The 17,578-nt window shown below is 39.0% G+C and overlaps 1 protein-coding gene across 1 annotated transcript in view; it reads right to left on the reverse strand.

The window, feature by feature from the left end:
- AGBL1 (ATP/GTP binding protein like 1) overlaps positions 1-17,578 on the reverse strand; it is an 864,618-nt gene that overhangs the window by 703,431 nt on the left and 143,609 nt on the right. Inside the window, exon 17 of the mRNA XM_036736570.1 lies at positions 12,178-12,331. Coding sequence (XP_036592465.1) covers positions 12,178-12,331 — 154 coding nt within the window. The remainder of the gene's footprint in view (positions 1-12,177; positions 12,332-17,578) is intronic.

Raw genomic sequence — 17,578 nt, forward strand, 5'->3', positions numbered from 1 at the left:
TACATATGTCAGATGGAAATACATAGATATGACTAATATCTTACTGTATATTCCCTCAACTCTGAGTTTTCCTGACAATCCTTTTTCATGGTTCCCCTCCTACATAGCCTGTTTCTTGCACATCCTCAGTCTCCTATGTTTGATTAATCATCCTTCCCACATCCTCTGACTCTGGATACACCTGAAGGCAGGCGCTCTCTCTCTCTCTCTCTCTCTCTCTGTCTCTCTCTCAAAATATATGTATACTTTGCTATCTGATCTCTAAAATGATTAGTATTCTTTACTTGTGTTGAGAGAGTGAGAGTGAGCAAGAGAGAGAGTGTGAGAGAGAGACAGCGAAAGAGAGAGACAGAGAGAGAGAGAGAGAGAGAGAGAGAGAGAGAGAGAGAAGTCTGATGTAATAACAAAGTCTATTATGAGGCCAGCTAAAAAGAAACTATCATCTTAGAAATCAATAGCAAAGTATATCAACAAATATACCCTTCCTTTCAAAAGTCATTAACTATGATCAGTGTTATTATCAGGAAGTAAAGGTCTGATTAGACCTCTTTTTATAATTTTCTGTGCTTTACAAGGTGAGATTTTCCCCCAAAAAATAGCCATGTAAGGTTGGTAATAAAAGCATTATTATATTCAGGTGGATAGTGCTAAGTAGTCCAATGGGTAAGAGTACTGGACTCGGAATTAGAAAGACCTGAGTTCAAATCTAGCTTCAGACACTTACTGGCTATGTTGCCCTGAGAAACTCATTTCTTTTCTCTGGGACTCAGCTTCTTCACCTTGAAAATGAAGGGGATAGAGTTAATGACCTCTCACATCTCTTCCAATTCTAAATCTGTGATTCTATGATGTCTAACACAGCTTTCCTTCTACTAAGCTGTCTCAGAATACCTTAATAACCCTTTCCAAGGAAAGAAAGATGCCAAAAATCTTCTTAAAATATAAAAATCTAAAAAGAAAAGAAAGAAAGAAAATATAAAAATCTTATTAGAGGAAGAAGGTGATTGTAAGTATATGTAAAGAAAAGAACATGAGGATGGCCCATACCCAATAATAATATACTCTATTGGAAGAACTTGGGAGATGGTGGAGCAAGATGAGACCACCACACCATCATTCATAAAGAATCCTACCAAAGAAAGGCTTGTTGCTACAAAAAACACAGGTTCCCATGACTGGCTCCAATGACCAGGAGACGCTGTGGAAGGTAGCTGTGGCTCATATAGGGCACCATCTCTGAGCTCTCACCCAAAAGGGTGCCTCATGAACTCATCATTTCTCTATCCTCCCTCTTCCCCATCTTTAAAGGGAATAAGAGCGTTAAAGTAAAGTAAAACTTCTTAAACTTAAAGGAACTTCGATATTCAAGGAACCTGCTATACTCAAACTGCTTATTAACATCTTGCATATTAACAGATTTAACCGAGATAAAGGTAGCCATTCTAGAACTCCATTAATCAAAAGAGTGACAAGAATAATCACATAAAGAGCTAAAAAACAAAATGTCCCTCACATATGGTGTCTGTGCTGAAGGTCCCTGTTCAGCCCTCCCAAAACCACTTTATCCCATTCTTTTGCCCAAGCCCCACTCTTTGTAGCCTGACATCCAGTTACCTGTATTCAGTTAATTCTTCTCACTACCACCTTTGGCATGTTTTTACCTACACTCTTAGAATCTTATAATATTCTAAGTTCTATTCCTCTTCATTGCTTTATTCTCTCCTTTATACCTACCCTGTTCTTGAAATTCAACTTCTTCCAGAAAGCTTTCAATAACAACAAAGCCTCCTCTGTCCCACTAAAAAAGACAGCAAGTGCCATCAGTCCTCTGGTATAATGAAAGGAGTTATGGATTCAGAATCAAAAGATACAGACTCTGATGCTAGTGCTGTCACAAAATAACTGTGTGAACCTAAGCATCTTTAACTACCAGGGCCTTAGTTCCCACATCTGTAAAATGAGAGGTTCTCTCAACTCACAAGGCCAATACCTAGCACAGACTCTGATCACCTTTTAGCTAGATTTATTATTCCCCCACCCTCCAGTTTCTCCGTACACACAGCTTCCAAAGTGATTTTCCTGAAGTACAAGTCTGATCAGGTAACTCCCCTACTCAAACTCCAGTGAATCTATTACCTCTAGGATCAAATAGGAAGCTCCTCTGCTTGTCATTTAAAGCTCTTCATCGTCTTGCCACAACCTTCCTTTCTGGTCTTGTTACGAAGTACTCTCCTTCACACTCGCCAAGCCAGCCTTCTTACTGGTCCTCAAACATTGGACTCCATCTCCCAGTTCTGTGCTTTTGCCTTGTAAGTTTTGCATGCTTGGAATATACTCCCTTCTACCCTAGATTCTTAAAAGTTTCTTTTAAGCACTGACAGAAGTGATTATTTTCTATTATACTAATAACCATTTATTAAATTAGGATCAAGATTTTTCCTTTCTATTTCCACATTCACGGACCAATCCCTATGGATCAGTTAGTCAGTCCGTCTCTGAAAGACATTGCTGATAGATGAGATTGCCCAAATCCTCTGGGCACAGGATCTGCAATGTGGTGAGACCCCACCCAACTAGAAGGCCTTACAAACAGAATCTAATCTAGGTGAATTCTTGCCCTTGCCCTTAAGAAGTAAATCTATGCCCTTGTACAACCTGCCCCCATTGTGGTCTAGGATGACCCAGCTTATGAAGGAGAAAAGTAACCAGAGTGGTGTGAGTAGAGATGGATGTTTTTGTCCAGACTGCTGGAGACAGCTGAGTTGAATGATCAAGTCACATTCTCAGCAGGGAGCTAAAGACTTTTAGCCCACCTTCTCATTAATGTCTACCCCCAATTAATTGTTCGCTTATCAGGGTTGATTTTCACCTGTCAATGGTACCTCCTTTTCCTAAGGTATTTAAGCAATAAGTGATCTCCATGATTTTGTCTTTGGTTACCAAGAGCAATCACTTACCATCAATTTATTATCAGCTAGCCTAATTAATAAATTGATTATTAATTATCCAGAAACCCTCTCAGACTTTTCAATTCCTCTCAGTGCCATCTTCTACTTGAAGCCTTATTTTTAATTATTACTCCATGTCATATATCAATATAGGTGAATACTGCTTACCCTGGCTAGACTGTGAGCTCCTGGAAGGCAGGAACTGATTCATTTTGTATTTTTATTCCCAGTCCCTAGCACAGTACTTGGAACAGAGCAGATGATTAATATTTGCTTGTTGATTGGTTAATTTTAAGATCCATTACATCTCTGACAATTCTATGAATTACTAACATTTCATCTCTTGGGCCTCTATGTGAACTATGTTGTCAAACTACCCCTACATTAGATGGACAAGTCTCCTGCAGTTGATATAGAACGTAGGCCACAGACTCAGGTTTTACAAATAATAAAAATTCCAAAGGGCAGAGAGGGCAAATCTGACTGTAAAATAGAATTGAATATATATGTGTTGATAAGAACGGCCTAAATGTTTCCAGGAAAACATCTTATTTTTAACACCTTTTTAAAAGTAAATCAAATGAAAATAAAAACCTCTGTGAGACCCCAGAGTCCTTGAAATAGAAGAAAGTCATCAATAAATTATATTTACTATTCCCCAGGTCAGGACTCTGGGCCTGCAACTTCATTCCAGAGGAAACCACGTGGGAGCTGACTGAAGAAGCAGGGGCCAAACCATGGGAGTCCAATTCTCCTGAGGTTTCTAGCTCTTTAGCTATAGTCATTCTTATTGGTTTTCTATAATAAGACTGAAACAATAATCCAAAATAGGTGGAAAACTGTAGAGCAGCCAAATAATTCCATCTAAAGGATGAGTGTTAGGCACTGAAGGACAACGGAAATCCAACCCAATTCAGCCAAGTATAACCCCAAATTGGAGCTAAAGTAGTCTCTGGGAAGAGCTAAGCACATAAGAGACCATTTAAGCTGACCCAGAGGAAAGCCTGGAGGCAGAAAAGTTTTGAGCTCTCTGCTCCTCTGCTTTTCCCCTTGCTCAATCAATACATACCATTCTGTGATTCAGGGGGAGTTAAGTGGTTTTATTTCTGCTTTACAGGCTTGGTTGATTGGTTTTCGGTAGTAGGTGGTATTTCTGTTCCAATTGTTTGGCTTTCCTTTTGCTTTATAAATATTGCACAAATACATCATAGGGAAAGTTGGAGTTTACTGAGTCCTAATTACTCTATAGCAACTGAAAAGGTGGTCACAGTGATGGGGTATGACTTGAAGGGATGAGGAAAGGACAACCTTACTATCCCCAAATTTGGCCTTATCATTAGAAGATATCTGAATGGGTGCTCCCCAACTGATCTCAAATGATTTCCATCTAACTCTTCTTTTTTTTTTAATTTAATTTTTCTCCTAAGGACAACACCTTCTTTGGCATTTTCAATGATATGCTAAATCTTGCCTCCATATCTGCTCTGCATTTTGTTAAAATGAACTGGAAACAGACCTTTTGCCTGTCTAAATAAGGCCCTCAAGCTAAAATCTATTAATCAATGAATACTGATTAAGCACCTACCACTGCCAGGCCTATGCTAAGCTCTGGGGATATAAAAAGAGACAAAAAATAGTCCCTGCTCTTAAGGAGCTTACAATCTAGGTACCTTAAATAGCAGCTGCTCATACCTGTCACTGACTCTCAGCTTCCTTCTAGTGTCCACCTGAAGCATTACCCCCCCTGGACCCCAAAAGGCCACCCACTGGAGACTGGGAGTAACTACCCAGATATGAATAATTTCCATCTGTCTTACTCTACTGGAGAGACAGAACAGTATAAGATAGAAAACAGTCCTAAAAGTCAGGAAAACCTGGGTCTAAGTCCTGATATGCAGAAGAGGTACGACTCTGGGCATCACTTAACAACTCAGCGTCCCTGTCAACTCTTTAAGACTAAAAGTTACAAGAGAAGGTACCAACCTGCATTATTAGAGGGAGTTTTATCATCCTCTACAAATGAAATCATAGGTCCAGCCTCTAATACATAATCTCAACTAAAAAATTTTTAGTGACCTTAGAACCAGAAAACAGAGATTCTCCAAAGCTAGAGACATCCTAGATGGATAGAAAGAGTGGCTATAACAATCACCCATTGTGTCGGTAAACAAAATGGGCTCTTAGCACTCAGTTCAACCAAGTGCCCTTTAGGAGTTTGGCCTTTGTTTCCTTGATTAGATTTGGGAGTCCTTGGTGACCCCCTTGCCTCAGGGGAGGGCCTAGTTTACACATCAGTTTGAGTGGCATGTTTGGGAATCAGAGGCTTTTTGGACCACATGAGTTTAAGTCTCCTCTTTGTGATGATTCTAGGTCATGTGGGTGAGTCGCATATGTGACTCACCCTTAACCCTGAAAAAGATATAAAACGAGGGGTTGGCATTCTCTTTTCCAGAGCTCTCACCCACAGCTGTGGTGGCATTAGTGACTCTGGGCCAGCCCTTGTTATGAGCTCCCAGGCTGAACTTAGATGTTGGTAACTATGAATCTGTATTTGGTCCGTCTGTCGATGTTTGTAATTTGTTTGTATTTGCTCCGAAGTTCAGGGTGCTGGTTTTTTCCCCTGAACTAAGTGAATGGTATTTGTGTGCTGAATTAAAGTAAGCTTGTCAACCCCTTAACATTGCTTTCCTTACTAAAGCAGATCAAAAGAACCTGGGCTTTTGCAGCGTGCTGGTAGTGTGCTTGTTGTTGGGGTTGTGTTGGTCTTTCAACCCCACAACAGCTGCTAGCCAGATTGTTGAAACACCTGTGTTTATTAAGTATCTATATAGAAGATGTTAATATTGTCTGTATGGACTACATGTAGTCCATACATAATAACAATGCCTATATGTGCTATATGTAGGATCCTAATGGTGCCTGTATTTACTATGTGTAGTACCTGTATGTAGGAACTTAATAGTGCCTACATATACTATATGTGGTACATATATGTAGGATCTTAATAGTGCCTTATGTTGTACATGTAGTACCTATACAGAGGATCTTAACAGTGCCTGGATGTACTACATGTAGAACTTATATGTAGGATCTTCCCAGTTTCTATATGTACTATATGTGGTATATATACCTACCATTATAATAGTGCCTAAATGTACTACATGTAGAACCTACATGTAGGATCTTAATAGTGTTTATATGTACTATATGTAGTTCTTATATATAGGAGCTTAAGAACCATGGATAATTGTTATAGGCACTCTTTTCTATCCATCTAGAATGTTTCTAGCTTTGGAGGATTTCTGTGTTCTGGTGTTAAGGTCACTAAATCATTTTTAGCTGGGGTAATGGAATAGAGACTGGACCTATGATTTCATTTGTATAGGATGAGAAAACTCCCTCTAACAATGCAGGTTGGAACCTTCTCTTGTAACTTACAGTCTAAAAGAGTTGACAGGAAAGCTGAAATGTTAAGTGACTTGCCCAGAATATTAAAATCCTACATGTAGGTACATGGGGCAGCCAGGTGGCACAGTGGATAGAGCACTGGAATGGGAATCAGGAAGACTCATCTTTTTTTGAGTTCAAATCTGGCCTCAGACACTTACTAGCTATGTGACTCTGGGCAAGTCACTTAACCCTGTTTGCCTCAGTTTCCTCATCTGTAAAAAGAGCTGGAGAAGGAAATGGCAAATCACTCCAATATCCTTGCCAAGAAACCCCAAATGGGGTCACAGAGAGTCCAACAAGACTGAACAATAGCACATAGGTACAGTTCAGAGAGCAGTTGCAAACATCATGAGGAGATAGAAAAGACACAAAAAGCACTGTCCCCAACCTCAAGAAGGTTCTTGTCTAGCTTTTTGGGAAGCAGAGCACATATACATGAGTGAAATAACAGAAGAAAATACTTTTGCAAAACAGTGTTAAATATAGATTAGTATTCTACAAATTTTTTTTTTTAATAGTAAGAGGGTACCAGTTTATCCCATCCCTCCTTGTAACTCAGGGCCACTTAGGACTGGAAAAAAAGAGGACACAGGCTGGAGAAAAGTATGACTTTTGTCCTGAGACCCTGAGTTTTTCCCAAGGTCTGCCTCTGAGGGTGGGAAAGGCCTAAATACTTAAAATACAGGGGAAAGGCCAGGAAAGCATCTACTCTCAAGAAAGTCCTCCAGGTTATCTCCTCTCCCTCAGCCTTCTCTGCATGACCCTCTATCCTCAGCCTTTAATACTGCCCTCCCTTTAGTTACTCTGGGGCCTAACCCCTCTCGTGATGAATGATTATTAGCTGCATATGCAATGCAGACCAGAGATTTTTGATTCAGCTAAAACACCTTGGTGGAACTCTCCTTGTATTTTTTTGAGTCTGGGCCCTGTACACACTTTCAATACTGATATGCTATGTAAATAAGGAAACAAAATTCCATGGGTAATCTCTGTAGGCCAACTTACAGTAGAGCAAAGAGAGGAGAGCTTCATATGCTCAGGATGACAAAGATGATACACTCTAATTCTCTTCATAATGAAAGTAGAATTATAGAGGCAGCAAATATAATTCTCAATTGATTAATATAACAGCTTGTGAAAGATTTTTGGAAACCTTGTTTTAGAAAAACTTTATAAACCAATTGGCCACTTCAATATTTATTAATCAGCCTCCCTCCCCCAAAAAAGTATAGATGTCTTAATTGTGTCTTTTGAACATCGTTATTCTCCCAGAATGTTATTTTGGATATGATCCACAGAACACAATCTCAAAAGAATTAAAAGTATAAGTAACCCAAAGAATAATGGAAAGGTGCATATTGGGTACAATAAAGCTGTAGCATATCCTCAAGGATGGATTGGTCAAGAGAAATTCCCTAAAAGGAATACTTAAAAATAGGAGTATGCTCAAAGAGGCAGCATTATAACTGACGTTTGACCTAGTAAACCTGGGTTTAAATCTCACTTCTGTGACATTTAAAAGGTTTGAGAGACATGGTTTCTGGTTAATGTAATCATTTTATTAATAAAACTAGCATGTTTATTAATAAAGAGAGTTCAGTAGCACTTTAGAATGCCAAAGACCCCTCATAATGGTAGGCTCACAGTTTATATGCCCTTGGAAGAGCAGCTGTCCCTGAGGATGGCAATCAACTCTGATTGGTTAAAAATTAATGAGATAATGAATATTATAATGAGAGGTTGTTGTTTGTCCTTCATTCTCAAAGAAGACCATGACATCAGGGAGGTGATTCCATGACTCGCAAGAGAATTGGATTTAAGTGAGAGGGGGCTATGCAAAGTCACCAGCCTCACTTTCTCCTCCAGAGCCATCTGGGTCCAGTGGCAAGATATAGATCAGGACCGCTAGAGATGGCCCCCGTAATAAGAGGTGGGTTATATTCCAATGAGGGTCTTGAGGTGCTTGACTTGGATCACTCAAGTCTTGGTCAAAAAGACTTATTGATTTCCATATCACCCGTATGACAAAACAGAGAACCCACATTTTCCCAGACCTAAGCAAACAAAACGAGCAGGAATCCACCCATTTGCCCAAACTTAGAATTTCTCTTTCTTTGATTGGATCTTAGTGATCCTGGCTGAGTAAGTCTTTGAGAAAGATTTCCCACACTGATTGATTTCTGATGAGGAAGTAGAAAAGGGGAAAAACCTTGATCCTGATTGAATAATTAGTTATCAATACAAGAGAGAAATAATTATATCTCTCACTTCTGATACATATTGGCTGGGTGATTCTGGGCAAGTCACTGAAATCCTCAGTGTTCTAGGCAACTCTCTAAGGCTCTAAATCACAATGAAAATGCTGGCCTGCATCGGTAAGGGGAGTTTTATCCCCTGGGAGTTCTCTATATCAATGAAGTCTCTATCTTCATCTCTGCGCACAGAAAACAGTTACCATTTCACAAAAACGAGAGATAAGAGATGAATAGATTGAATGTTACATTATTACCATCAGGATAGTAAAAACACCAAAAGTGGATCTTTTCTGAAGGTCTTAATGGAAAGATTCAGAAGAGTTGGCACAGGATGTGAAGGAACAAAGGAGTTATGATTGTATTGATGGAAAGAGGCCCCACTAATGAAATCATCTATCTGCCAGAGTATCAAAAACAAGTTCCCTCAGATCCATCCCCTTTAAATAAAAGTGATTTGTTTAATAACTATAATAATATCATCATCATAGTAATATTTTATAACATTAAAAAGCTCACAAGTATAATCAAATGTTAGAACACCTTAGTGACCAATCATGTAGAAGAGAAGAAAGTGAGACTCAGAGATTAAGTTGGTTGCCCAAGTTACACAGTGGCAGAGTGCTCAGGACTCACAATCAGTTGTTCTACACTAGGCTGGATCAGCCTGGACCACTGAAAAGGGAACCTCAGTTGCAGTAAGGTGATTTTTCCAGAGCGTAGGTCTGATCATATGATCCTCCAGATGGCTCTGGAGGAGAAAATGAAGATAGTGACTTTGTAAGGCCCTCTCTCACTTAAATCCAATTCACATGCAAGTCATAGCATTACCTTCTTGGTGTCATGGTCCTCATTGAGAATTAAGGACAAACAACAACAACGACCTCTCATTATAAAATTTCTTTCAGCTCAATAAGCTCTATTGACTCCTTATCCCTTTAAAGGGCAGCTAGGTCGGGAAATGAATAGAGTTCTGGGCCTGGAGTCAGGAAAGCCAGAGTTCAAATCTGGCCTCGGACACTTACTAGCTGTGTGACCCTAGGCAGGTCATTTAATCCTGTATGCCTCAATTCCTCATCTAGGACTATTTGTGCCCGACCTGTGGTAGAGCTTTCCGAGCTCATATTGGTCTGATCAGCCACATTAGGACACACTGTACTTTGACTCCAATATAATGATGTCATTTTGGTCCTCTTGAAGAATGAAGGACAACAACCAACCAACCAGCCCTGAGCAAGTCACTTAACCCTGTTTCCTCAGTTTCCTCATCTGTAAAATGAGCTAGAGAAAGAAATGGCAAACCACTCCAGTATATCTTTGCCAAGAAAACTCCAGATGGGGTCACAAAGAGTAGGATGACCAAAACAACTGAACAACCCAACAGAAAACAACAAGTTGACATTTAAAGCACTTCACAATCTGGCCCCTTCTTACCTGTCCAGTCTTCTTGACTTTACTTCCCTCCACATACTCTACACTGGCTCACTCCAATGTCCTAGAACAAGACATTCTATCCATATTCCCTGTCTTTACCCTGGCTGTCTTCCATACCTGAAATGCTCTGACCCCTTACCTCTGCTTCCTAATACTCTGGCTTCTTCCAAGATTCAGCTCAAAGCCCACCTTCTGCAGGAGGTCTTTCCTGACCGCCCCCCCCCCCCCGACTTCCAGTTTCTAATGATTTCACCTTTCAAATTACCTTCAATCTATTTTTGTATGGATCTTCTATGTACCTAGATGTTAACATGCTGTCTCCTCCGTTAGAAGGTAAGTTACTTGAAGTTAGGGAATTTTTGCATTTCTTTATATCCCCAATCCTTGGCACATTGTAAGTATTTTATAAATGCTTGGATGCTAACTGATTGAGGGCCCTCCTACCCTTTTCCTTTGAATTTATTGCCACAGAGCAGGGATTGTGGAGGACAACATGCTTAGGTAAATAATTGTTCACTGCAGGCAGCCCTGCAATGATTCCATTCTTTAGCTCCCCAGCCCCACTCATCTGCCAAGCAGAGGGAACTGTGACTAGGGCACAAATTGTTCTTAAATGGATAAAACACATAAGAGAATTTTTGAAAATTCCCTCATTATTCATTAGAGCATTTTAGTGCCTCATTAATTCAGATGGTATAATCCGTTGTTGATTAGCCAGGTTGTTAAGCATCCATTGTCAAATGCTGATGAGGTGTGAGAAATTACATTTCATATCACCAATGAGTCACCTGAATGCAGTTAGCACCTCATCAGGTAAGGCTGTGTCTTTAGGGGATAAATTAACTGTTTTTTCTCAGACTTCCCCCTCCCCGCACAGAAACCTCTTGGTATTTCTCATCCTGTTTCTGTGGTCCTATCTATCACGGAGCCTGGAATAATACCAGCAGTAATTTTCAAACCTTAACCAATTACCGGTCCAATACATATGTGCTCAAAGACAAATTTTAGGTTAGCCTTCTCCAATCTTGAATGTATCTATCTCTGGCTCTCTTTCCTCCTCTATGTACCCCACTCCCCAAAATTTAAAAATTATACATATTGCCAAACAGATCTCTAAAGAAAGAATGCAAAGTTCTGGCAAGGCTTTGGTTGGAAGCAATCAAATAGGATACAGGCCTCCTTCCACAGTGTATGAAATCCTGTGTAAATGTGTCCTGTCTCTTCTCTAGTCCAACTTTGACCATAGGAAAAGGAAATAAACGCTCTATATAGCTTTCTTTCCTTAGAGTTATTTCGTCAGAATCATCTTTTGTGAAATGTGTGATTGTGCTCCCGTATATTAGTGCTTGATACTCAGTTCTGCTTTTTCTCGATGGTGAATATGAGGAATTTGGAGAAAAGTGGGAAAATTTGTGTGAACTGATACAAACTAAAATTCAAAGAATCAAGAGAACAATACACATAATGCACAACAATACACATAGTAACAACACCCCCATCAGTGAAAACATCACTAAAAAGATGGTGAACTCTGGGGAAAAAGTTAAGGTCTCATAGAAGAGAAAATGAAGCTCCTATGTAGCAGAGGAAGGGAGGGTATAGGAGGACAGAATATTGTATATATTGTCACAGTCTCTGTATTGGAGGTTCTACTTGTGAGCGAATGTTTGAGTATATGTGTATGCATACTTTGTATAAGGGAAGGTTCCATCAGGAAAGGTTGTGGTGGAAAATGACTGATATAAAGATAAAGTCATCAATAAGCACATTTGAGATAGATTGATATATGTAATGGGACCTAAGAGGTAAATCTAGGACAATAATTTAGTGAGTGAGAACTTTAAATTCATATATCCAATGACTAATTGCATTCTTTATCTTTTTATTACAAACTCACAGTACATAGAGGGATTTTATACGTTCCATTGGTTTAAACATGATCTTCACTTCTAAGGACACTAGACACGGAATCTTTGAGTAATAGAAAAGAATAGAAAAAGTAGCAAAACCAAAGCAGTAGTAGACAAAGAATAAGAGGAAGAGAAAAAAGCAGATGTAGGGTGGGGGTGGAGGGAGAGTCTTGCTTTACTCACGGAACTGCTGCAGGTGGTCACTGCTGTTAGATTCAGGCATTGCTGTGATAGTCACCAGCGGACATGGGTTTCCTCCCAAAGTCTGACAGAGTACCTGATGCTGGAAGTAGACTTTTTTATGGTTGACACTTTTTTCCAGGAAGTCAAGGTGGGCCTAGGGCAGAAATCAAGCAAGTGATGCCTAGTCATCATATTCTCGTTGATTTCTTCAATGGTTGTTCACCCATCCTCTACCCCTTCCCTCAATTCTCAAATTCCCCTTTGCCTCAGAGCTGTAATGGATACTCAGCCAGTGGTTTTCTTGCCTTCCCTCTCTTTCTCCTCTACACAAGTGCCAAATAGATATTTCTAAAGCACATAACTGATCAAAACACCCCATTATTTCCTCTAAGGAAAAAAAGTCCTCAGCCTAACATTTATACAATCTGACTCCCGCCTACATTTCCAGGCTTATTTAATATTACTCCTTTTCATATGTTCTCCATTGCAGTCAAACTGACATCCTAGATTTCCTAGAATCCCCTGATTCTGTGCCTTTGTGGTCCTTCATATCTATAATACACCCCCTCTCACCGGTTTCCTCTAGAATCCCCTAGCTTCTTTCAAAGCACAGCTCCTAGATAAGGCCTTTGCTAACGCCCTGCTCCCTACCCCACCCCTTTAAATGTTAGCACTGTAACCCAACTCACTCTTGAAATAATTTTGCATTTAATTACTTGGGCATATGTTTTATTTATTTCCCAAGTAGAATGGATAAAATGTAAGTTTCTTGAAAGGAAGAAGGATTCTTTTTTTTTTTTTATTTTGGGGTTTTTCCTCTCCAACACATTACCTTGCACATAGTAGGTGTTTAGTAAATATTTATTGAATTCCATTAAATTGAACAAATGGTACAAAACTTGAATAGTAAAAGTTAATGGAATTGCCCAAGATAACAATGGGGCCACTGCCAAAGAGAAAGACTTTTTGTTGAAAAGTCATTATCAGCCTACTGATGAATTGTTACTAAGAGGCTATACTTTGTTCTGCTGCAAATGATCTTGAGGTGAAGTATCATGTCTTGGGTTTCAGGGAGTTGTTATCTAATTGGATACTTCTATTGTTCCTGGTGAAGGTTAGAAACCTACGGAAAAGTAAGGATTTTCAATACTGGTGCCATCTGAACTGTAATTACTACCCCACGAAACCCACTGCGATAGACTTGGCTATAAAACTGGAAGACTTGTTATAGGCAATTATGGAACTCCCCTATAGGGGGTGAGTGAGGTATTTAAAGAAAAATAGGGCCAGACTTTTTGTGTAATATCGGTTGATAACAGCACAAATCTCATCCTGTGTAACTCTATGGGTGATCTCACTATTTTCCTCTCCTTTTTAAAATCCTCTCTTAAAACTTTCATAGAAGGATCTTCCTTGACTCCAAAGACTACCCCACCCCCACTCCCCATAGCTGGCTTGCCATGAAGCAGGAAAAACTACTACATATTCTGAAAAGTTTTTTTTTTTTTTTAATGAATCATAGGTTACTTATATTGCCTATCTCCTTACCATTTGTTTCTGTGTCTCTGGTTTAGATCAAAGCCCATGACCTGGCAAGGGCCATACCTTATTGTTTTGACACTGCACAGTCCCTACTGGTCATTAAAATACAACCCACATTGAATTGAAGACTCCTCACTACACAAAAGGGAATAAATGAATACTTCTGGTATACAATGGGCCCCTCTAACTAGCTTTTCTTCCTACATGTCTTCCATTTTGATTCATCCTTGGACTGAGAGTCTCTGGCCCACAACTGAGTGGTAAACAGTCTTTATGTTTTTAGTCATGTTGGCTTATAAACTGGGGTGTGCTGGTAAATGTTTAACAACCAGCTCTCTGAAAGAAAAATAGGCACATAAGACACACTTTTAAGTTTAATATGCATTATGAACATTTTCTTTAATACTTTCCTAAGTTTAAACAATCAATCAAAGAATATATTGAGTTGTGATCTGTAAGGGTCTTAGATTGCCCAGGTGTATTTGTTTACACTAAAAGTTTAACAATTGGCTCTAGGGAGCTGGCTTCAGCACATCCTTACCTTACAAGGAAATTAAATAATGGTTAGTGGAAGCCCTCGATAAAAAGGAGATTAGGAGTTTGTACTGAATGCAAATGAAACCAAGAAAGGTGAAGTAGCAGGCACAGAAGTCAGGAAGATTTGAGTTCAGATTTGGCCTCAGACGTATACTAGTTGTGTGACCCTGGGCAAGTCACTTAACCTCTATTTACTTCAGTTTCTTCAACTGCAAAATAAGGATAATAACAGTACCTACCTCACAGGGTTGTTGTTAGGATTAAATGAGATCACAGTTGTAAAAGACTTAGCACAGTGCCAGGCACATAGTAGATGCTAAATAAATGCTTATTCCCTTCCCTTCCTCTGACAAAACTAAGAGAAGCTTTATGAAAAAGATGGCACTTGAAATGAGTCTTAAAGAACATTAGAAATTCAAAGAGGCAGACGTGAAGAGGGAAAGCATATTGGTACCTAGAGCAGCAAGTAGGCTAGTATGGAAAGAATTGAACTTAGACTCCTTGGAGGGGAGTCAGGTGTTAAAAGACTGCAAAGTTGGGAAGAAAGCAGGTAGTGAAGACTTTTTAACACCAAATTTTAAATGCCAGAAAGAAGGGTTTATATTTGATCCTAGAGAGATCAAGAAAGCAATTCAATGATTCCTTAATATGTTTCTATATTTGGGGTTCATGAAAGCATCACTTCCTTTCACTGTAATATCAAAGAAGTGAAGAGAGAGAAAAAAGGAGAAAGAAAAAGGAACGAAGGAAGGAATGAAAGAAGGAAGGAAGGAAGATTCTCCCTATGGGGCAGCTAGGTGTCCCATTAGATAGAGTATGGGCCTCGTGTCAGGAAGACCTGAGTTCAAATACAGCCTCAGACATCTCTAGTTGAATGACCCCAAGAAAGTCAATTAACTCTTTTCCCCTCAATTTCTTCATCTGTAAAATGAACTGGAGAAGGAAATAACAAACTACTCCAGCATCTTTGTCAAGAAAATCCCAAATGGGGTCACAAAGAGTTGATCATGACTAAAAATGACTGAACAGCAAGAGATAATATGGAACCACTGAAATCTGTTGAATAGGGCAGTAACATGATCATGTCTTCATTATAGGAAAAATAACTGGCAGCTGAATGGAGGATGGATTTAGGAGACTATCATAATAGTCTAGGAGACAAATAATGAGGACTTGAACTAGGATAGCTATGTAAACAGGGAAAAGGGTACATTGATGAGAGATGTAGAGATATAAATAATAAAATTTAGCAACTAGATGGATGTGTGAAATGTGAGTCAAGAGTTGAGGATGGTACCAAGGTGCTCTCAACAATAACAGAGAAATTTGAATGAAGTGCATATTTAGGGAAGGGGTCCTTAAAATGAAGTCCACAGAATCCCATGGGTTTGTAGATAAATTTAAGGAAGTCCTTGAGCTTGGATGGGGAAAAAATACATCTTTATTTTCATTATTTTTATATTTCATTATTTTCATTAAAAATAAATCTTTATTTTCCTTATAATTGAAATTTAGTATTTCCTTCAATTATGGATATAGGCAGCAAGCATTCTGAGAAGGGTTCAAAGACTGCCAAATGTATCCATTATATAAAAAAGGGGGGAAAAGATTAAAAACCCTTGCTTCAAGGGAAGAGATAATGTTTCAGACACACTTAATCTGAGGTGCTTTCAGTACTCCCATTTGGTAAAGTATGACTACAGTTCAGGAGAGAGCTAGGACTATATATGTAGATCTAAAGTCATCTCTATAGAGATGGTAATTGAACCCATGGGATCTCATGAGGGCATCACAGGACAGAGTGTAGAGAGAAAAGAGAAGGGAGATCAAGAGAGCCCTGGTGTTCATCCACAGTTGGTGGACAGAGGAGTAACACAAATAATGATTGAGCAAAGAAGTTAGAAAGAGTCATCAGACCAGTAGAAGAACAACGTGGAAAGCATTGTCCTGAAAATGAAGAGAGGAAAGAGAACCCAGGAGCAGACAGCGACAAATTTCAAATGTAACAAAGCAAGGAGAAGGAATCAGAAGTTACTGTTAGATTTGGCAGATAGGAGATTATTGGTAATTTGGGAGAAGGCAGTTTCAGTGGAATGATGAGGGCACAAGCCAGATTGAAGAGAGTTAAGAGGAAAGGAAGTTGAGGTATTAATTATAGATGGCTTTTTCAAAAGTTTGGCAGACATTCCCCCATTGAAAAATGCTCAAAGGATATGAATAGGCAGTTTTCAGATGAAGAAATCAAAGCTATCTATAGGCATATGAAGAAGTTCTCTAAATCACCTTTGATTACAGAAATGCAAATTAAAACAACTCCAAGGTACCACCTCACATCTATAAGATTGGCTGATATGACAGAAAAGGAAAACCATATACATTGTAGAAAACTGGGACACTAATATACTGTTGGTGGAGTTCTGAACTGATCCAACCTTTCTGGTGAACGATTTGGAACTATGCCCAAAGGGCAACCAAACTCTGCCTACCCTTTGATCCAGCAATACCACTACTAGGTCTGTATCCCAAAGAGATCATAAAAATGGGGAAAGGACCTACATGTGCAAAAATATTTATAGCAGCCCTTTTGTGGTGGCAAAATATTGGAAATTGAAGAGATGCTCATCAATTGGGGAATGACTGAACAAGCTGTGGTATGTAAATATAATGGAACACTATTGAGCAATGAGAAACGATGAACAGGCAGAGTTCAGAAAAACCTGGAAAGGCTTGTGTGAACTCATGCAAAGTGAAATGAGCAAACCAGGAAAACATTATACACTGTATTAGCAATATTGTGTCATGGTCAACTATGAACGATTCAGCTCTTCTCAGCAACACAATGATCCACGACAAGTACAAAGGACTCATGAAGGAAAATGTTATCCATACCCAGATAAAGAACTGATGGACTCTGAATGCCCCTTGAAGCATTTTTTTCACTTACTTTATTCCTTATTGTGTTTTTTTTTCTTTTGATCTGTTTTTTCTTTCACAACTGTGACTAATATGGAAATATTTTTAAATGCTAGCACACATATGAACTATATCAAACTGTCTACAATTTTCAGCAGAGGAGAGGGGAGGGAAGGAGAAAAATTTGGAACTCAAAATCTTATAAAAATGAATCCTAAAAGTTTTCTTGACATGTAACTGGGGAAAAAAATAAAATACTATTTAAAAAAAATTTTTAAAAATAGAAAAAAAGTTTGGCTGAGAAAAGAAGACCTACAGGTGGTTAGTTACCAAAGACGGTAAGACCTAGTGAAGGTTTTTTGAAGATGAGAGAGTCAGCAGGGAAGAACCACTAAACAGGAAGAGATTG

The sequence above is a fragment of the Trichosurus vulpecula genome, chromosome 8 (genome assembly GCF_011100635.1).
Source record: "Trichosurus vulpecula isolate mTriVul1 chromosome 8, mTriVul1.pri, whole genome shotgun sequence".
Lineage (NCBI taxonomy): Eukaryota > Metazoa > Chordata > Mammalia > Diprotodontia > Phalangeridae > Trichosurus > Trichosurus vulpecula.